The sequence below is a fragment of the Perissodus microlepis genome, chromosome 6, assembly GCF_051167445.1.
Source record: "Perissodus microlepis isolate ML-2025 ecotype Zambia chromosome 6, ASM5116744v1, whole genome shotgun sequence".
NCBI classification, from domain to species: Eukaryota; Metazoa; Chordata; class Actinopteri; order Cichliformes; family Cichlidae; genus Perissodus; species Perissodus microlepis.
The window spans coordinates 27,789,883-27,808,067 of record NC_140466.1 but is presented as its reverse complement, the minus strand read 5'-3'; the positions used below and the strand labels follow the sequence as shown (position 1 = coordinate 27,808,067).

At 39.7% G+C, this 18,185-nt stretch overlaps 2 protein-coding genes across 3 annotated transcripts; both read right to left on the bottom strand.

The window, feature by feature from the left end:
- Positions 1-1,647: 1,647 nt before the first annotated feature.
- socs1b (suppressor of cytokine signaling 1b) lies at positions 1,648-9,363 on the bottom strand. Of its 2 annotated transcripts, none has more exons than XM_084931805.1 (4): positions 7,001-9,363; positions 5,401-5,720; positions 3,375-3,562; positions 1,648-3,222 (listed from the first exon to the last, which is right to left on the bottom strand). In XM_084931805.1, the coding sequence occupies exons 2-4, from the start codon at positions 5,590-5,592 to the stop codon at positions 2,898-2,900; spliced, it is 705 nt and encodes a 234-aa protein (XP_084787931.1). In that variant the 5' UTR covers positions 5,593-5,720; positions 7,001-9,363; the 3' UTR covers positions 1,648-2,897. The 2 variants fall into 2 exon arrangements, with proteins under 2 accessions (XP_084787931.1, XP_084787932.1); XM_084931806.1 differs by having other exon boundaries at positions 7,496-9,363.
- A 123-nt stretch (positions 9,364-9,486) lies between these two features.
- On the bottom strand, positions 9,487-17,938 carry LOC146385828 (ATP synthase F(0) complex subunit k, mitochondrial-like). The gene is made up of 4 exons (XM_084931807.1): positions 17,849-17,938; positions 17,704-17,774; positions 9,802-9,894; positions 9,487-9,691 (listed from the first exon to the last, which is right to left on the bottom strand). Exons 2-4 carry the CDS (start codon positions 17,770-17,772, stop codon positions 9,590-9,592), a joined length of 264 nt encoding a protein of 87 aa, XP_084787933.1. The 5' UTR covers positions 17,773-17,774; positions 17,849-17,938; the 3' UTR covers positions 9,487-9,589.
- Positions 17,939-18,185: the final 247 nt, after the last annotated feature.

The window sequence follows — 18,185 nt, the reverse complement described above, 5'->3', positions numbered from 1 at the left end:
CCAATTCAATGATCCAAATATCACATTTTTGATGTGATGATTATGTATTTACCATATTATTGATTAATATTATTCATTAATAAGATCCCGAGGCTCCAGCTGTGAAAGCCCAGGCTGATGATGTGCCTGCCCACAGACATGGGCATATCTCCAATACAGTATCTATATATAAGCAATAAAGACAGATGGGGCTATTTTCTCACTGGTGTAACTCACAGCACTTTTAAAATCTATACAGGCCTTTGAGCATGTCCATTTTAATGCTACTGATATGAGCTGTTAATGCTTAACAAGCCTTTTATAAAAAGCTCTTTACCTTTGCATTGTTGTTGGAAGGGGTTCAACAAATAAGCTCTCCTTGCGTTTATGTGTGTCACAGCAGTGGTGTTTTTTTTTCACATCAGCCTGTTTAAGGTTAATGAGACAAAGATAATTTGAGGATCAGGAAAGTGTGGATATGTGTATGTGTGTGTGTGTGTGTGTGTCCCTTGTGCAGGGCTAATTTAGACTAAAGGGGACACTGCCAGTCAGATTTAGGACAGGAAGTGGAACAGATGACGGAAAGCCACAAAAAATCTATAATGTGCGTATGTGCACACTTTTGCACTGCATTGTGTGCACACCGCTTATCTGAACGAATGATCAAAAAGCTTTTCAGCTGAGCGTCAGCTTTATACCAGGCCGGAGTAACACCGCTAAACGCAGCACAGAGCCCAAATAAACCGTGGGCCTTAATTCACCCACCCACACAGGGTCAGTTTGGTTAAAATGAAATCACACAGACATGTAGTTAGTCATGTTCACAGAGGTGATCTTTGTGACTGATTCATACTAAACACTTCAGAAAAGGAATGCAAACAAGGCTTCCACTGAAACCAACGCATTGGTCCTTTAACAATCTGAAACTATTGTTTCTGAAATATGTGTCACTTTAAAACTGCAAAATAAATAAATAAAACTGCAAAAAGAAGGTCAAGTTTACAGATAAAGTAAGGTAGGGGCGAGACTTTTGCCTGGAGAGTGGCGTGTAAGGCTTTCTTTTTACTTGTTTTTTTTAAGTTTTGCTTTCACTTGCTAATTATGTTTGTTTTGATCTATTGTTTAGATAAAAAGACAAAAGTCACCTGACTTTAAAATATTTTAAAGGTCATAGCTGTTTGATGTGCCATAAAGAAAGTGCTCGTCGGTCAGCTGTCCGATTAATAATGAGCCTCTGAAAATGCATAAAAAGTGCACAAAACCTGCACCTCAATCGCATTTTGTGATCGCATCTTGAGAAGTACATGTGTATCCTGTTATTAACAACTACTAAAAACAGACTCATGTCCCACTGTCATAAAGTTAAGCAGAGCACAGCAAGCAAAGTGTAATATATATTTTTTTTACACTACTGTCTCGTAATGCTCTGCACAGTGTAGCTGTTGGTGAACTGACAGGACCAAAACCATCAATGGCTAAAATCCCCCCAAAATAAAAGCCAAAAAACAGCTAAAAACTAATATATTTACACTTGTGTTTGTTTACTCTTTTTTGGAAAAATTCTCTAGGTTTTTGTCATGTTTATCTTCAAAGCTTACATACTTACTAGAAAGGAAGTGATTTGTATTCCTCTTCCTGTCTTTGAGTGGGCAGTAATCAAGTCTTAGGTTTACATATATTTTATCTAGTATAAAAAAATATTTATTCAATATGAACAAGACAATATTACATGCATATTGTACCAGAAGACCAAAGACAGTAACTAGAATCATTTCAAGTGTTGATCAGCTGCATTAATCAATACTTTTACATAAAAAAAAAAGAATTATGGTGGAATCTACATAGACGGCCTATAAGTGACGAAAACAAACATTCAGTTAACTCTGCTGCTTAGTTTAGCTGCTGTAGCCGACCTCCTTGACAGCCAGGCAGGAGAAGGCCAACACAAAACCCCAACAGAAAGACAAAAAACACAAAGTCGATGCTTTTTTTAAATACAGGTGAGAGCAAAACTACAGAATCTAAGGTCAGCTACAGCTGGAGGAATCCTCTTTTTGTGAGATAACAGAAAAAAAGGATTCCTTCTGTAATGGGAAGATTACATCTGCAACCTCATAAAGAACCGCGGCGAAGTTAACCGATATCTGAATCGTATTAACTGCAAATTCTGTGAATTATAAACATCAATTTAGCGGTTGGAATCCGTTCCTCTGTTTCCCCCCATCATCCAGAGCAAATCAACCCTTGTACCAAGATATTGAGATAATTAACCTAATGTTACCAAACAAGCAACGCAAAAAAAGAAAGAGAAGGAACGAGCCAGAAACCATCACTCCAAGTGGATTTTTACAGTTGATTTACCCTCACGTTCATGAGCTCTTGACATGGCTGCTTGCTCATGCGTTCATAAGTTCAGATATCAGCTAGTGCAGCTTTAAACAGCAGCAGTTATGACATTTTCATAGGCATGACAAACTGAAATGTCACCATACAGGCAGTGGTACAGCCTTTACAGGGAAAATTGCTAGAAACTTTAGTTATATAAATAATTGTTGACTTCTGACAGTGCATATAAATCCCCCCCCCAAAACAACGATAACATGTGCTTTGTCAAATCTGTAAAACAATACATTTTCAGAAGGTGTGCAAATAACCTCTCAACAACCAGAAACCTTCAGGTTGTCCATCTGTGCCGCAGGTCGCCTGAATTACCTCATGTAGCCATTTCTACCTCTGATGGTTACGTCCTTCTACTCGCTTGTCTCTCCAATAATATCATTCATAGCAGTCACCTGCAGTGATCTTCTATTATCTCTCATTTATAATACAAAGGATAACTTCTTTAAAAAGTAAGAAATAATATTCTTTATCCTTGTGATAGCACAACATCCTGACACAGAAACTTGGAGCACATGGGTCTATATAGGGTGAGGGTATGCCCAAAGGTAGCTTCTCACTTGCTTGTTGAGACCAGGTAATGTGCTTATCCTATCTGCTCCAAACACGCCTACAAAGGCCCTCCTGCACATCTGTTTCAGGCCCTCTGGGCGGTGAATGCGAAAGGGCACCGTCAGTTTACAGCAGGAGCTGGTGTAGTAAGTCAGCAGAGCAAAGAGTGAAGGAAAAGTCCTCTGGCTGCCAAACAGATTGAAGTGGAGCTTGTTCAGCTGGATGCGAATACTCGTCGGGCCATCGTCGCTTTGGTAACTCAGAGTGAAGAAAACATCCGGCTGCCCGCTGTCCCTGCAACAGCACAGCGGTGTACAGTCACTACACATGAGCTTGGTAAATGAGATGGACTGCATTGGTTTAGCTTTAATGGGATGAAGGGAAAAAAAGCAGGAAAAAAAACACAACAGTTAAAGAGAGAAATAAAGCAAAACAGCGCCGACTACCTGATGAGGAAAGTTCCAGCAGGAGCATTTTTGAGTTTTCCGTGGGCTTCTTCCATGGTCAGGGATCCCCAGTAGTAATCACTCTGCAGAAGCTGCTGGTAAGTACTTTTTACTAGTTTATACTCTGCTTCGCTGGTGAACGGACGGAGGTGTGTGGGCAAGCCATCGGAATCAGCTCCAGTCACTTCCTACAGCGGAGAAGATCAGACGTGTCCAGTCAATATGATGAAAAACGCACATAAATCAAAGTGTTCTCTGGTGGCTGCAGGCTCTTTATTGCTGATGGTACACCAGAGATTTCACTGCCTACAGCGAACAGCTCCTAATCTGATTAAACACAAATGAAGGCTGTGCTTTTTCTTGTCCTCGGCTTTGTTGCCTGTGTTGCTTTTCTTTAAAAACGTGAGGCAAAGTTTTAAGCGATGAGGTCAGTGTATGCACAAGCGCTCCCCGCCAGCCAGAAGATCAGGCTTTACGCCGCTACAAACACTCGCTCCCACAGTTTGTTTGATTCTTGCTTTTGCATGATGACATCAAGCCCCACCCACCCACTGCTCTTTTGTTTTTGAGGAGCAGCCAATTAGAAGAAAGCTGGCTTAAAGAGGGGGTGGCCTTAAAGGGGGAGGAGCTACAGCAGCTTGTTTCAGATCAGTGATGAACTGAAAGGCTTAACTGTGAATAAAGCAAAAAACACTATGGTCCATTAATAAAATAAACCATTGAAAGTTAAAATAAGCATAATAGTTTACTTTAAATGAAACTGAAATGACGGCTGTCAAGTATTTTTAGAACAAATTATTGCACATCGGTCACAAATGAGGTATCAGAAAGAAACTGAAACTTACAAAAATCTGATTTGTAAGGTTTGTGGTGCAACTATACAGCCACTTAGAGAAAAAAAAACATTTCAAAGAATTTTAAAATCTTGCTCATCATGTGAACTTGTGACTCTGCGTCTTATGTAATAAACAAAAAATGTACAGCAAGGAATGTTGCAGGAAACTTTCCAAATGGCTGAAACCGCCATACCACAAAGGGTTCTTTCATTTTCTCAGCGTGAACTCAATACTTGGGTCATTTACTAGAAACTTTATCAGTTCACTTCACGTGTTAATTTCCATAAGCACCACTTGTAACGTTTTGCTCTGACACAAGATGCACTCTGTGGGCGATAACATTGTAAGACCACTACCAACGCCATAATGGTGCTGTAAATCCTTGGCACATGAGGGGGAGGCATGCTCAGGTTCAAAGTCCAATGATAAAGCCAGGCAGGCTTCCAAACGCTTTCCTTGTAACAACAACGATTTTCTGTCTGGGAGTGTCATTTTGTTTACCGACCTGGTCTGAGTGTCCGAGTTTATTGCCGCCACGCTCCAGCCATATGGTTTATTTTCCTCAATAAATTTATCAGGTTTTATTTTGACAGCAGTTTAAAAAAAAAACAAAAAAACGTTTGTGGGTCACTTGTAGTTTCACTTTTACAAATGTTGTCATATTATATTAGTATCCATCACACTGTTTGATAATGTAAAACAAACACCGTTGAATTTTTCAATCGCATTATTATTTAGTTTCGCTTTTAGCCAAACTTAAATGAAAAAGAAACTGATTTAAAAATATACTTTTGCACGACATTGCCTGAAAGTACACGCTCAAGTACTTGTTCTGTACATCTGAAAATCTTTATAAATGCATTCAATTTTACTCACCTTGAGGGAAACTGCTGTTTCCTCCACTGTATCTGTTTGATAACAGTAGCTACTAGTTTTGATCTATATAAACCTATAATTGACAAATGAGCTGTGATGGACATTTAAGGACAGTTCCCAGCAGTGTGTAAAGTAGTTAAAAAGCTGCAACATTAAAGTTGTGCCCATGCATTAGTGCACACATGTTAATGATCGAATAATCAATAAAGACATAAAATGTGGTATTCTGCCTGCTGAGTGCTTTTAAGATTTAAACAATCTATCACCAAAAACAACATGAGTAAAATCAGCAGTGAGTGATCGCGAACACTAACCCAGAGCTCAGCGTCTTCCTCATAGTTGTTTTTGACCCAGTACAGTAAATCCAGCTGCCGCTCTCTCGACTCCGCTCTGTTTGGGCTCTGTTCCCGGTGTTCTTCAGAGGGCTCACTCGGGCTCTGTGGTTCGGCTGCGTGGCTCTGTTTTGGGCTTTGTACTACCACTTTATTGCAATTGTCTCTGACCATCCTACAAAGAACAATCCTCCTCTTGACCACCTGTTGCACCAGTTACTCCGTTTTTCACTGGCAGATCCTCCATCATTCACTCCTTCCCGGCTGGTCATCTGTTGCTCAGTCCACTTTGAGACGCCATGCTGCAGAGAGTTTATATTGTAACTTTAATCCTCAGCTTTTCACAAACACTTAACATCGCATTAATCACATTGTCATTTCTGGTGTACATGTTTTATGCCTCCTGATGAGCGCACAGCTGATGTTTGAAACACGTCCCTGGCTTTATATAGCGTAACGCACACTGTCATGGCACACGCTCCCAGCATGGGCGCCCAATCCAGACTTAAAGGGTGTGCGGCTGACAGTAAACCACATGTTTGTGTGTTACAAACCACCAGTAAGGGCGGCTACAACACAACTGATGACAGAAGAACGCTTTCACTTTCTCAATCAAGCGAGACTAAAAAGGTGTATAAAAAGACTTAATTTCCTCTGAAGTGTGAGGTAAGCAGATTAGTGGGGACATTTTCTGCTTTTCATTTAAAACAAAAGCAATGAAAACATTTTAACTGTCCTGTACAGATTTTTGTGTTTCAAATTTAAGATAAGCAAATAAAAAATTACATTACAATAAAGAATAAAATGCAAATACTTGATGCTGATCAATACTTTATAAGGAGTACAGTGTGTACCAAGCAGTGAGTAGAGAATGTATATATTTTAACAGTTCAAATTAATTTTATTTTCCCTTTTTTATTGTCAATGTTTATAAATATTACACTGAGTTATAATAACTTCATTTTTTCTAATGTCAGTGTTTGCAGTGAGCTTACAGCTGCATTTTATCAGCTAACATAACAGTTTTGTCTATATATATATATATATATATATATATATATATTTAAAAGAACCAGTGACAACGATTTTAAGGTTTTAATTAATAGGTTCACACACCCACAGATATTAAGCAGTGGAGCAGGGCAATGACACAGCGTTACTTTAGCCCAAGAGGAGAGCATTTGTGACCCACACCTTAAATCAGAGACACTGTGGCATTTCACACAGAGAGTGCTGGAGCTCGGAAATAACAGTAAAACCAGCAGGACGAGTTAAAACTGCAAAGAGCTACAAAAGTGTTTAGAAAAAGTTCAAATGTGGCCAAACATCCTCCACAGATTCAGCTGCAAAATTCTGTGCTATACAACAGATTTACTTAAGGTGGGGGGATTTTTGAAGGTGGAGTTCAGCTACCTCCGTGACGCTGATGTGTTTTAAAGAAATTGGAAAAGCTTGTCACAAGTTCCCACACTTGATGAGAAAATGACACTTTTCTTTTTCAGCTTTCTTGGATTCCTTCAACAGCGGTCCGCCTCAAGCTTCAGCGACAATGTGAGCTAAAGGAATAATTAAGGCTACTTACGTGTTGCAGCAGTGAGCTACAGTCGGCTTCTCGCCCCCCAGAAAGTCGCAACTCGTTTGATAAAAAAGATGATTTCGTTTTCAGAGAACGTACGCGCTCCTTCTTTCGCTCAAACGCGCATGCGCGCTTCAAACCGTTGATTCAGGTGTTCGCGACCGCACTTTCGCTTTCACTTCAGCTCGCAGATTCCTTGAAATCATGTGATCTCACAGCAGAGCCTGTGTGTGTGTGTGTGTGCGTGCGTGTGTAGCGAGTACGCACACTGAATTTGAGATTGGTTTGAATGCAAATAACTATATTTATTTAAAAATGTTACAGCTGCATGAAAAATACACAAATACCGATTATAAAACAAACAGCCGCATCACGGATGGGTTGATGGTTTTACTACTACAGCGCTGTTTGCTTTAAAAATTGTTTTTTGTGGATATATTTCAGTTTATATACAAGTTTAGTTTATATTTATAACAAAATGAAAGAAAGGCTCCCACATACCTGTGGACATCATGCTTTACAAATCCCGGTGGTGTAAAGTAAGTGTAAACCTCAGTGATGCAGCAGCAGGAGCAGCAGAAGCAGCACAGGTGCCTGCGTGTAAGATCTCAGGTAAGAATCTTGTTTCCTTTTTGTTCTGTCAGCTTAGCATAACAATGCTTAACTATGCTTAATCGCATAGTCAAAGGGCTGCAATTATTTCCATGTCATGTCAAGCATGTCAATAGACTGCAGGTTAACCGACTACCTCGTCAATCAACCTGCAGCCAAGAATTCAAAAAGGATTACAAGCAAAGTCATGAACGTGAATGCATTCATGAATCAAACTGTAAAAAATGTGCAGCCATTCTTCTTATTTTATATTTCTTATAGAGAAAAACATGCTGCTTTAAGGGTAATAAACGGATAAGAAAATTACGGATTTTGTTGCAGTTTCTGCAGCAGCAGACAGATTGTTCATTATATCAACAGGGCTCTAGACTAACTTTTTGCCATGGGCGTACCGGTACGCCTAACTTTTTAAAGTTAGGCGTACCGGCACAAAAGTTAGGCGCACACAAATTTTATAATAATTTATATAATATAATGTGTTTTTCTGGATACACTGTGCTTTTTCAGCATTCAAAGATTGATGACACCGTGTCAGAGCACTGGCTATGAATTTCAGAAGGATCAGGCCTTAACTTAACAGAAAAGTTAGCAATAGTTCTTTTCCTATTACAGCTACATCCACTTCTGTCGTGCCTAGGCTGCTCACTAGGGCTGGGTATCATCACTGATTTCTATAATCCATTCGATTCCGGTTTTCAAAGTCCCGATTCGATTCAACTTAGCCTCAGACAGTCAGAAATATTATAATTCTGATCATTTATCAGTACTGACTTCATCAGAATTGTAAACATCACAGCAGATGCCTTTGTGTGAAAGTAACTGAGAATAAAACACAGAAAAACATGAAGGAGATTTTCCTGGTCTGGCTTTTTATAGCAGATAACCTTAAAAATATTCTACAATGTTCTGCATATAAAGTTTAAATTTCTTCAGTATTGAACAACAGAAAAAATAGGCTTTCTTGTCCGAGGTCATTTAAGTGAAAAAAAGAAAAAGAAAAGAAAAAGACAGCAGCCGACAGCGCTGTAAACAACGGTAGACTGGTGGGTAATAAGCGAATGAATAATACAGAAAACAGAGATTGGAGACGGGAAACTGTTCTTGAAGTACAGAGAGAGATAGAGAGAGAGCTAGCTGTGCATGGAGTGTGATTTTAATTGTTGTGGAAGCAAAACAGCAAAATTCATGACGACATTGATCACATGTGAAGCGCAGTTTGCTGCTTCTTTTGCTGCTGGCTCGGTGAATTTTGGTTGGAGAGAGACAAAACCTGCAGCTCAGAATCAGCGCAAAAAGACGTAATCACAGCGCGGACCGGACTCATCAGAATCGCTAAGCTCCGACAGCGTGTCCGTCTACGGGCCGTCGGGTGAGAAAGCGGAGAAAGACAACGTTGATTCTGATGCGTCGGTTCCGCTCCGTGTTTACGTCTTTGTGTGGAATCCGTGTACCTGCTCTCATTTACTGTTTGGTTGTTGTTGAAATGGTTTTGTGAGCTTTGATCTGAGAATCTGGCGTTTCTGGCAAAACACAGTTATATTTAAAAGTCGATTCAGGATTTAATGAATTGATATCGCTTTATTCAAGCTACTCACCTCCCACTTCCACCTGCACTTTCAACTGGACCACGGCCAATCAGAGAGGTCCCGCCCCTTACTATCTCTGATTGGTTTAGTCCACGATAGGGGCAAAATGTGTGTCTGTTGTTGACCACAGGGAAGGTTGCAGATTTATTTTATTTTTTTTCGCTACCCGAACAGTTGGTCGCACAGGTGCAACCAAATATTTTTTTTTGTCGCACCACTGAAAAATTTGGTCGCATTTGCGACCAAATTGGTCGCACTCTAGAGCCCTGTATCAATGAATAATGATCAGACAAGCACGGACAAAGCATTTATTAACACTCTGTAACTTGCAGCTGACTTGAAGGTGCAGTACCCCTCACATCACAGAGAAAACGCATGACTGCAAGACGTTAGCCTCTCAGGCCGTGGAGGTGGATGTCTGGTTTTCTTTTTTCTTCTGTCTAAGCATCAAGTAGGCAGCTGCCGTTACTGCAAAGATCCCATAAGTAGCCAAGACACACTGCAGAGAAGAGAAGGAAACATTTGGGATTCTGAGTCGGCGGCGCGCCTGTGTGTAATATCTCTATAAAGATGTGTGCGTGTGTATAAAAGTGTGTGCTGGCTAAGTACATTTCTGCGACCCTGCAGAGTGTAGCTATTAAAGTATTTCCTCCAACCCGTCAGTTCCACAGAAGAAGGGGCCTCAATGCCAAACAGCTGTCTCTAAAACACAGAGCACACAGAAACAGTAAGAGGAAGCGCTGAGATCAGATCTGTGATATTTTTTGACACATTTCCAAGACGTTTTAAAAAAAACGTGCATTGAAAGATATAAAATAAAAGATGAAGAAAACAGAAAATAAAAGCTAGCAAACAAACACATACAATAGAAGCACATGATGAATGCCCTCAGAATTATGCAAACCCAGTCAGAACGAATGTGAAAGCACCAGATTAAATAATGAACAGACTTATGGAAAATAAACAAAAGGAAAAACCAATAACAAAGCTTGAGTAAGCGCACTCTGCGTTTTTTAATTAAGGAATTATTATTGTGTTTTTTCATGGAATCTAATAAATGCTGCAATATCCTCCTGACTACCAGCAATGCAAATTTGTCCTCTGTAGAGCACCTTTCTAAACCTGAATATCTCCAATGCACTGCATACTACAGAATTGCCTCCTTTTGGTATCTACAGAGGACATTTAGGGCTTTCCAATGATATCAAATGTGAAGGGGTGGAGCTTTGGGAACTTTAGTTTTTTCATTAAGGAACATGGCGGCCATCGCTGCAAGCACATTTTATGGGAAGAAGAAAAGTAAGTGCATAAAACTTCTTATTGAGCAATTTTTAGCCATAAATGTTGTTAACACATTTTAAATAAGTCTCTTAATAACACATTAAAACATAGTATGCTTAATTCTAACTTCACTTTAGTATAGTATTGAAGTGTTTAAAAAATGTCCTCCGTAGTGGACATTTGTAGTCATTTCCTCCATTTTGTTCTGTTTTTTTAAATGACCGGAAAAGGAGTCCTTTTTAGAAGCAGAAAGAAATTTATTGCAGTTTGATGAGGGAAACCCAGATCTTGAGTTGTCTGATGAAGAAGATCATAGGGAATAAGCTCTTGAAGAAGAAAGAAGGAGGAGCATCAGGGATGGTACTCAGACCTGAACTTGCTGTCATTAAGTGGTTGGACAACAAGCCAGTTGTCATGGCATCCTCTGCCTATGGCAATCAACCTCAGGACAGACGCACAAGATGGTCTAAGAAAAACAAAAGGTTTATCCATGTGCCAAGGCCACTGGCATTGCTGAGTACACTACCAATATAGGTGACGTGGACCTTGTTGCCGAATGTTGAGTTTCTACAGGATGGTCTCTCGCACTCAGAAATTGACAGTATGTGCAGTTCTCTACTTTCTGATCTGGCAATCACCAACTCGTGGCTTCAGTATAGCAATGACTTGCAGTTTTGGGGGAAGAAACCACTACAGTTCCTTGAGTTCAAACTTCTCCTTGGTGAACAGTTGAAGCAAATATTTGCCATCAAAGTTCATTTTCACATGTTTGACCTCCCAATGTCCTCTGCAGTGGACATGTGATATCTAAAAAATTTAAACTTTTTTTTCCCAAAAAATGATTTCAGTCTTCTAATTACCTTACAAACATTGGGGGATTTAAAAAAAAAATTTGATTGGACAACTTTTTTTTTTCTGGTGGTCAGGAGGATATGAAAACTTTATGAAGAAATTAAGCAATTTATTTTATAAATAGATGACGTGGAACGTGCATACCTTTGCATGTAGAGGCACGTTTTTCTGTGAGTAGCGTGATAAAGCAACAGTGGGATTGCACACTTGTTACTAGTAATTGAGATCACACCCAGCATACCGTCTGAATTTGATGAAGCTCAGCTTCCACAGCCATTAGCTCAGCTTCCACAGCCATTAGCATTAAACTCTGTAGCAACATCCTAAGCGTTTTCCCTTAATAAACAAGCTAATAACATTTGTCAAGTCTACAAATTTTACATTTTTTTAACTGCTATTTTTTTGTTTGCTGAGCAGTGGGAAAAAAAGGTGGTTGCTCTGGGTGAAAATTGGGCCTGTAGGTAAAGTGGGTTATTTTAGGATCTTAGCATCTCATCTCTTTAAAGGTTAACAGCTGGTGACTGACTGCAAGGCATTTTAAACTGGTGCTAAAACACTACCTGATATTTAGCATTTGATCTTATTTGGTCTGAGGTTGCTAAGGGGAACACCTCGTTTTGAATCTGTCAGATGACAAGCGAACGAACATATGAAATCTCACTTGTTAATAAGGTTAATAAATCAATAACAAGCAAAGAGACATCTCTAAATTCACAACCCTTGTTATGAGGATCTCTCTAAGATAAAATTTTGTAAAATGAAGAGAAATCTCTTTACCTCCTGGCCCAGTTTACCGTAATGTATTAGATAAAATGGGTCATTCATTTCAGTTAAAGTGGGACACCCTTTGAACCGATTTTTGAAATGTATTGTGATGATTCCTTTTATTAAAATGGTTTATATTGTTAATATATTTGATTGCTGCATGTGTCACATGCCTTTTTTTCCCTATTGAGTTTTTTTGACCAATCGTGTTGGTGTATGCTAGTGGGCACAAATACACAGGAGCTCAGGTTCACTAAATAAGAAATGAAAAGGAGAGGGTGAAAGAGGCATGCTGATAAAGACGAGATAGATGCAGAAGTGGGGTCAAGTTAAAACATTCGTTTCACACACCAGGTTGAAAACAATGGCAAGAGTGAAAGGGAAAGCAAGAAAGGGAAAGGAAGGTTTACAAGACGGGATGTGAGATCTACTGTGAACTATGGTTTGGAGATGGTAACACCCACAAAAAAACAGGAAGCCAAGCTAAAGATAAGATTTTCACTGGGATCAACAAGAATGAACATTATATAGACATTATATGGACATTGGACCTTATAAATGAGCATATCAGAGGGACAGCTCAGGTCGAGCGGTTTGGAGACATAACTATAGAGGCAAGGTTGAGATGGTTTGGACATTTGCAGAGGAAGCAAAGAGGATATCAGGGGTGTTTAAATGAATTTTAAAAATTGGATGGCAAATGGGGGAGGGGAGCAAGTTCAAGCTCATATGCAGCCCTGAGTCCTAATGCAGAGTTATTATGTGAAAAGCGGACCTGAATAACAATTTGAACATAATTTTGTTGACTTTTGAGGGTAAAAAAGTAATTAGACGTTTTACTTAAGTAAAAGTTATAATCATTCACATATGTAATGACACTTGAGTAATATACATGATGTTACTGGAATATAATTATTGATTTTTTGATGTGTATATCTCTTTATTGTTAAAGCCGTCGAAGACTTTAATTGCTTAAATATTGTACTTTGATCAATTGTAATTTAAGTAATCTGCAAAAATATTAAGTAAAGAAAGCTTTAAAATAGTTTGGTACAAAGTGCAACAATCACATTCAGAATAGAGACAAAAAAGAAAAAAAGGAAAGCAGCATAGTACTAGTACAAGTGTTTTTACAAGTACTTCAGTAAACGTACTCCTACTGGCCCCATCCAGTGGTGTTGGGGATTTTAAGATTTAACAGCAAAAGTGCAAACTATTCATATTTCAGTGGGGCTGGTGCAACCCCATGCCTCTGTTTTAGACATGCCCCTGGATGTGTGTGTGTGTGTGTGTGTGTGTGTGTGTGTGTGTGTGTGTGTGTGTGTGTGTGTATATATATATATATATATATATATTTTAGCACAAAATGCTGCCTGGCTGAAGTCCACTCACCACCGGCTGTAAAACCACAGCTTAGTCGGTTTCACACCTTGGTTTTTCGTATGCATAATGCAAATGAGATGTGGTATGGCAGTTTGCGAGTTTTACAAATGCGGGTTCTCACATTTGTTAGCTTTTTACAGAGCCAAGCTAGCAGTTTCCCTCTTTTTGTGCTAGGATAGCTAACAGCGGTCTGACTGTAGCGTAGCATTCGCTGTTTAGAGTTGTTTATATGGATTCTAATTTATCATTTTAGGAATAAAAGTGATCGATAAAATATGCTGCTTATATTCTTTCACTTTTTTGGAGTCTGTTGACTCCAAAGGTTTGATATTTAATAACTACTGCTTTTAATGTTTTTGCATTGAATTGGTGTAACGAAATAGAACTGTTCAGGCCCTACAGGTTTGGAAATGATGTTCAGGTTGGGCCAGGTTCAGGTGGTTGTGTGTATGTATGTATGTATGTATGTATGTATGTATGTATGTATGTATGTATGTATATATATATACATACACACACAAAACAAAACAAAGCTTACTTTATCACATGGTTTGTGTTTCATACTCAGCTAGCATGAGAGGAAAAAAACAAAACAAAAAACATAGATATACTTTACTAGCACTTTAAGCCTGTGAGCTTTATGTGATTGTCGTTTACATCCAAACTAATCCTGTGGTCGATAAATGTCAGGACGGTTATTGTTGTCTGTCTGATTACCCAGACTTGGGACAACAATTACGCGTTTGTCACATGCACTGATTTCCATGAAGGGAACCATTCATCTAGAACATCAGGTTTACAGTAAACTACGAGGAAATGAAAGAATTCTTGTGAAGGGGGAAATAGCTTCCCATTACGAACATTAGATAAAGTGAGCCAGGGTCGAGGAGGGACACAATGCTCCTCTTCATCTTGCTGATTTCTCCTGCCGCTATGGTTCATATTATTAACGTAGCAGAGAGGAAACTCTTGTTCCTCCTGAAACCTTATACGTAAAACCACGTCAATAAAAGTTGAAAAAGTGCAACTGAAATAATTTTTGAAAATCAGTGGTGAGCTTGTTTTGTTTTTCTTCTTCTTGTGGTTACAACAGCAGTCTTATATCCACCTTCCCCTTCAAACAGACAAACGGAGCCTGAAACAACAACAGCTGAAACCAGCAGCAGCTCTACAGCTGGAAGGAGCCGTGTATGAAAACTGAAGTCAAACTCCTGTTGATATGTACAAGTATAATACTACTATTAATGAAAAATAAAAAATGTAACAGTCTTGCCTAACATTTACATGACAATTAAACAAACATCATATCCGACAGTTCCTGAACCTCGTGGGTTAAGGGTGACAGCTTGACAGAGGATGGGAGCTCGCTATGCTGTCCAGTTCTGTGGGGTATTTGAGTCAAACATTACAGATGGCACACAATAAGAAAGAATATAAAGCTAGATCTATATACAAACAAGTTAAAAAAAAACAAAAAACTAACTCAAACACTTTGTCTATATAGTTTTTAAATTGTAGCTTTCATTAAGGAATGAACTACAATATCACTGAGACTGAAATGAAAAACATCCTGTCTTCTGTTTATTTTCTCTTGAATCAATCGCTTAGTAACTTTGAAACTGCTTACAGTCAGCATTTTATGTTTTACTACTACTAATAATAACGCATCATATGACAACGGGAATCTGTGGTTCCCTTTTACACAGTTTAAAAGTAGCCCGGCCACCTCACAGTGGTGTCTTCTGCACTGCCAGCGCAGGGGGCAGCACTGAGCACATTACAGCTCCAGTGCAGAAGCAAGCCTTAACCCCGGGGTGTCCAACTCCAGGCTTCAAGGGCTGGTGTCCTGCAGGTTTTAGATGTGTCCTTGATCCAACACAGCTGATTTAAATTGCTAAATTACCTCCTCAACGGCTGTATCCCAATTCAGGGTCTGCAGCCTTAAAGGCCGCATTTTAAGGCCGATTACGTCACCGCGACGCGACGAAGGCTGTCCCAATTCGAAGGCTGCTCGAAATGCGGCCCTCAAATGCGTCCTTCATTTCCCTGAATTTTAAGGACGTGGCGGTGTAGACTTCGTGGCCCAATATATCCCAGAATGCATAGCGCAGCGGTGGGTGTGGATAATTTTGCCGAAATAAACGGCGGATGAGGGGCGCCCAAAGAGTAAACTTTAAGTAAGTACTGAATATTATGTCACTTATTTATGTGCAAATGTTTAATAACGAAGAACATTAAAACATTACTGTTGGCCACATGTCGGCAAAGTTATGTGACATTAGTGACGTTTGTACTAACTTGGTTTTACAGCCTTTACTTTAAAATATACGCCGTTCAATAGTTGAGCTTAATCTTACAGAGAAACAAAGAAACAAATGAACAAAAGCTTTTCTCCTTCATTTCTGTCAAACAAAGCTGTATGATTTAGTATCATGGTTGCTAGGCAACCTGGGCAGCGCAACGGAGGCTAGACCGTCCCATTTCACAAGCCTCGCACTTCCGGCCTTAGCGGTCTTTAAGTACGCGGCCCTTGAGGATCGTTGAGGCTGCGTACTTTAAGGCTGCAGACCCTGAATTGGGATACAGCCAACATGTCTTGAAGTCCTCTAGAGGCCTGGTAATGAACTTATCATTTGATTCAGGTGTGCTGGCCCAGGATGATATCTAAAACCTGCAGGACACCGGCCCTTGAGGCCTGGAGTTGGACATCCCTGCCTTAACCCAAGCTCACTGACACTTTTCACCAGCACAAACCAACAGTTAAAGGCATATATTATTCTTACTTGTATACTTCATGTATATAATAAAAATATACGGGTGGCTGCTCCCTTGTAACAAAGAGTACTTCATGCATATGTGTAGGACTAAAAAGCAGATCCACAAGTGTTCAGATAAAATTGACTGCTGCCCCCAAGTGGTCAAACAAAAGGATTGCAAATATTGATCAAATGAATGAAGGAATAAATAAGTTTACAGTGATTATTTAGCATCTAAATAATATGTTTATCATTTATATCCCGTCCTGCATACATGCTGAGCCAAAAAAAGCAAGCATTTTTAATGTTTTAGTCTATTTATATTTTATTTTTAGATAAACATCTATGCCGGAAATGGCACCTTGTTACTTAAAGGAGAAGTCTTTTAAAATATATTAATCAGAGGAGCTGGCACCTAGAAGGTACTAAGAAATTATAAATGCCGCCAAACAAATAAATAAACAATTTACATTGACATTTAAGAGGCTAATAAACAGGTCTTTATTTTATAATCTAAAAAAACCCCAAACTCTCTAGTCTGACCCATCAACACAGTAACACTTCAGGCATATCGATCAGTCCAGTCAGGAAGCAAAAGCCATTGTGACTCGGTGGGACCTGCTCTGTGCAGCTCACCTAGCACTTGTTTTACAGCTGGCAGGTGCACCTCTGGTGCCGCATTCTCTTTACTCACTGAGCACATACGACAGATGTGAAAGAGCCTGCAGATGCAGCTGAATTATGCAACATCTTCCTGCATGACCGTTTTTTAGCAGTGCGTCTGAGAAGACCTCCACGTGTTAGCCGGCGGTGCCCTGACTGCTTTTAGGTTCCAGGATGAAATCCTCAGACACGAATTTCAGACCTAACACTTGTGCAGTGGGGCCCCGGGTCCTCCTGGTGCAGATTCTGATCTTTAAGGAAATTCCCCACAACCCCATTCATTGTTTAATCTGTCTGTAGTACAGTTACAGGCATGTATGATGTAAGTCTTACTGGGATTTTTGGATGATTTTAGTTTCCACGGACTGTTTTTAGCCCAAGTTTTAAGGATCCGTCTTTTTTGTTGCCCTCCGTATATTCTTTTAATAGCTGGTCTGTTTCCTGCCTCTTTCAGTTGAATTTCACTTGTACAGAATAGCAGCTGAATACAATCTTACATAATAAAGTCAAAGGTAATAAAGACGTTGTGATGCTTGTGGAAATGTGCTTCATTCACTGGGCAGATCCATCAGAGAAGACAAAGCAGGACAAAGGTAACTGGTATTGCTGCTTATTGTTGACACTATAACACATAAATGATAACCTAAACATTAAGACCTCCCTTAATGTTTATTATAGACCCCCCCCCCCCCCCCCCCTCCCGTTTGTCTTTTAAACCCCTTCATATCCATTCTGTAGCAGCTAAATCCCCCTCCACCGCATGCACCGTTTCATTTCACCTGGAAATCCCCGGATCAAGCCCCCTTCCTACCTTCACCTCTGTTACCAAGTGTCCAAAGCTGGTGAGGGGGATCCTCGTTTTAACAGGTGACGTCGGCATGACTGAGGAAAACACAAAGTTATTTTCCCTCTTCACACATTCACTACAGCCTGAGCTTCGTCTAGGTGATACTTACCGCAGGTTCAAGGGTGGGAGAGACGCTTACACAATGATCGAGCGTGTGGAAACTGTTCCGTACAGGTTTAACTGACAGCACCCACTGACCAACCACGTGGTTTTGCTTAGAGTATTAACCAATAGCCTGTGGCCTGGTGGGAGGAGCTCGCCCACAGTTACGCAAACAAAAAACGGTGGAATTTGCTTTTCTTTGACTGAGCCACTAGAAGGCGGGAGACTACAATTTATGTGGTCCTGCAGACATGCCCAGCCAATGAAGCTATAAAATATTATTTTTATTTATTTTTAAATGAACCTTTATGCTGGGAATGCCACCCTATTATTTTCCTGTAAAA

Bases quoted from the DNA above. Each gene is read 5' to 3' on its own strand.
- socs1b (XM_084931805.1), bottom strand. From the start codon at position 5,592: ATGGTCAGAGACAATTGCAATAAAGTGGTAGTACAAAGCCCAAAACAG. The intron at 3,563-5,400 runs GTTAGTGTTCGC...TCTCCGCTGTAG, and splicing joins AGGAAGACGCTGAGCTCTGG to GAAGTGACTGGAGCTGATTC. The intron at 3,223-3,374 runs GTAGTCGGCGCT...GTGCTGTTGCAG, and splicing joins GCTGGAACTTTCCTCATCAG to GGACAGCGGGCAGCCGGATG.
- LOC146385828 (XM_084931807.1), bottom strand. From the start codon at position 17,772: ATGCCGACGTCACCTGTTAAAACGAGGATCCCCCTCACCAGCTTTGGA. The intron at 9,895-17,703 runs GTAGGAAGGGGG...TCTGTGTTTTAG, and splicing joins ACTTGGTAACAGAGGTGAAG to AGACAGCTGTTTGGCATTGA. The intron at 9,692-9,801 runs GTACTTAGCCAG...TCTTCTCTGCAG, and splicing joins CTCTGCAGGGTCGCAGAAAT to TGTGTCTTGGCTACTTATGG.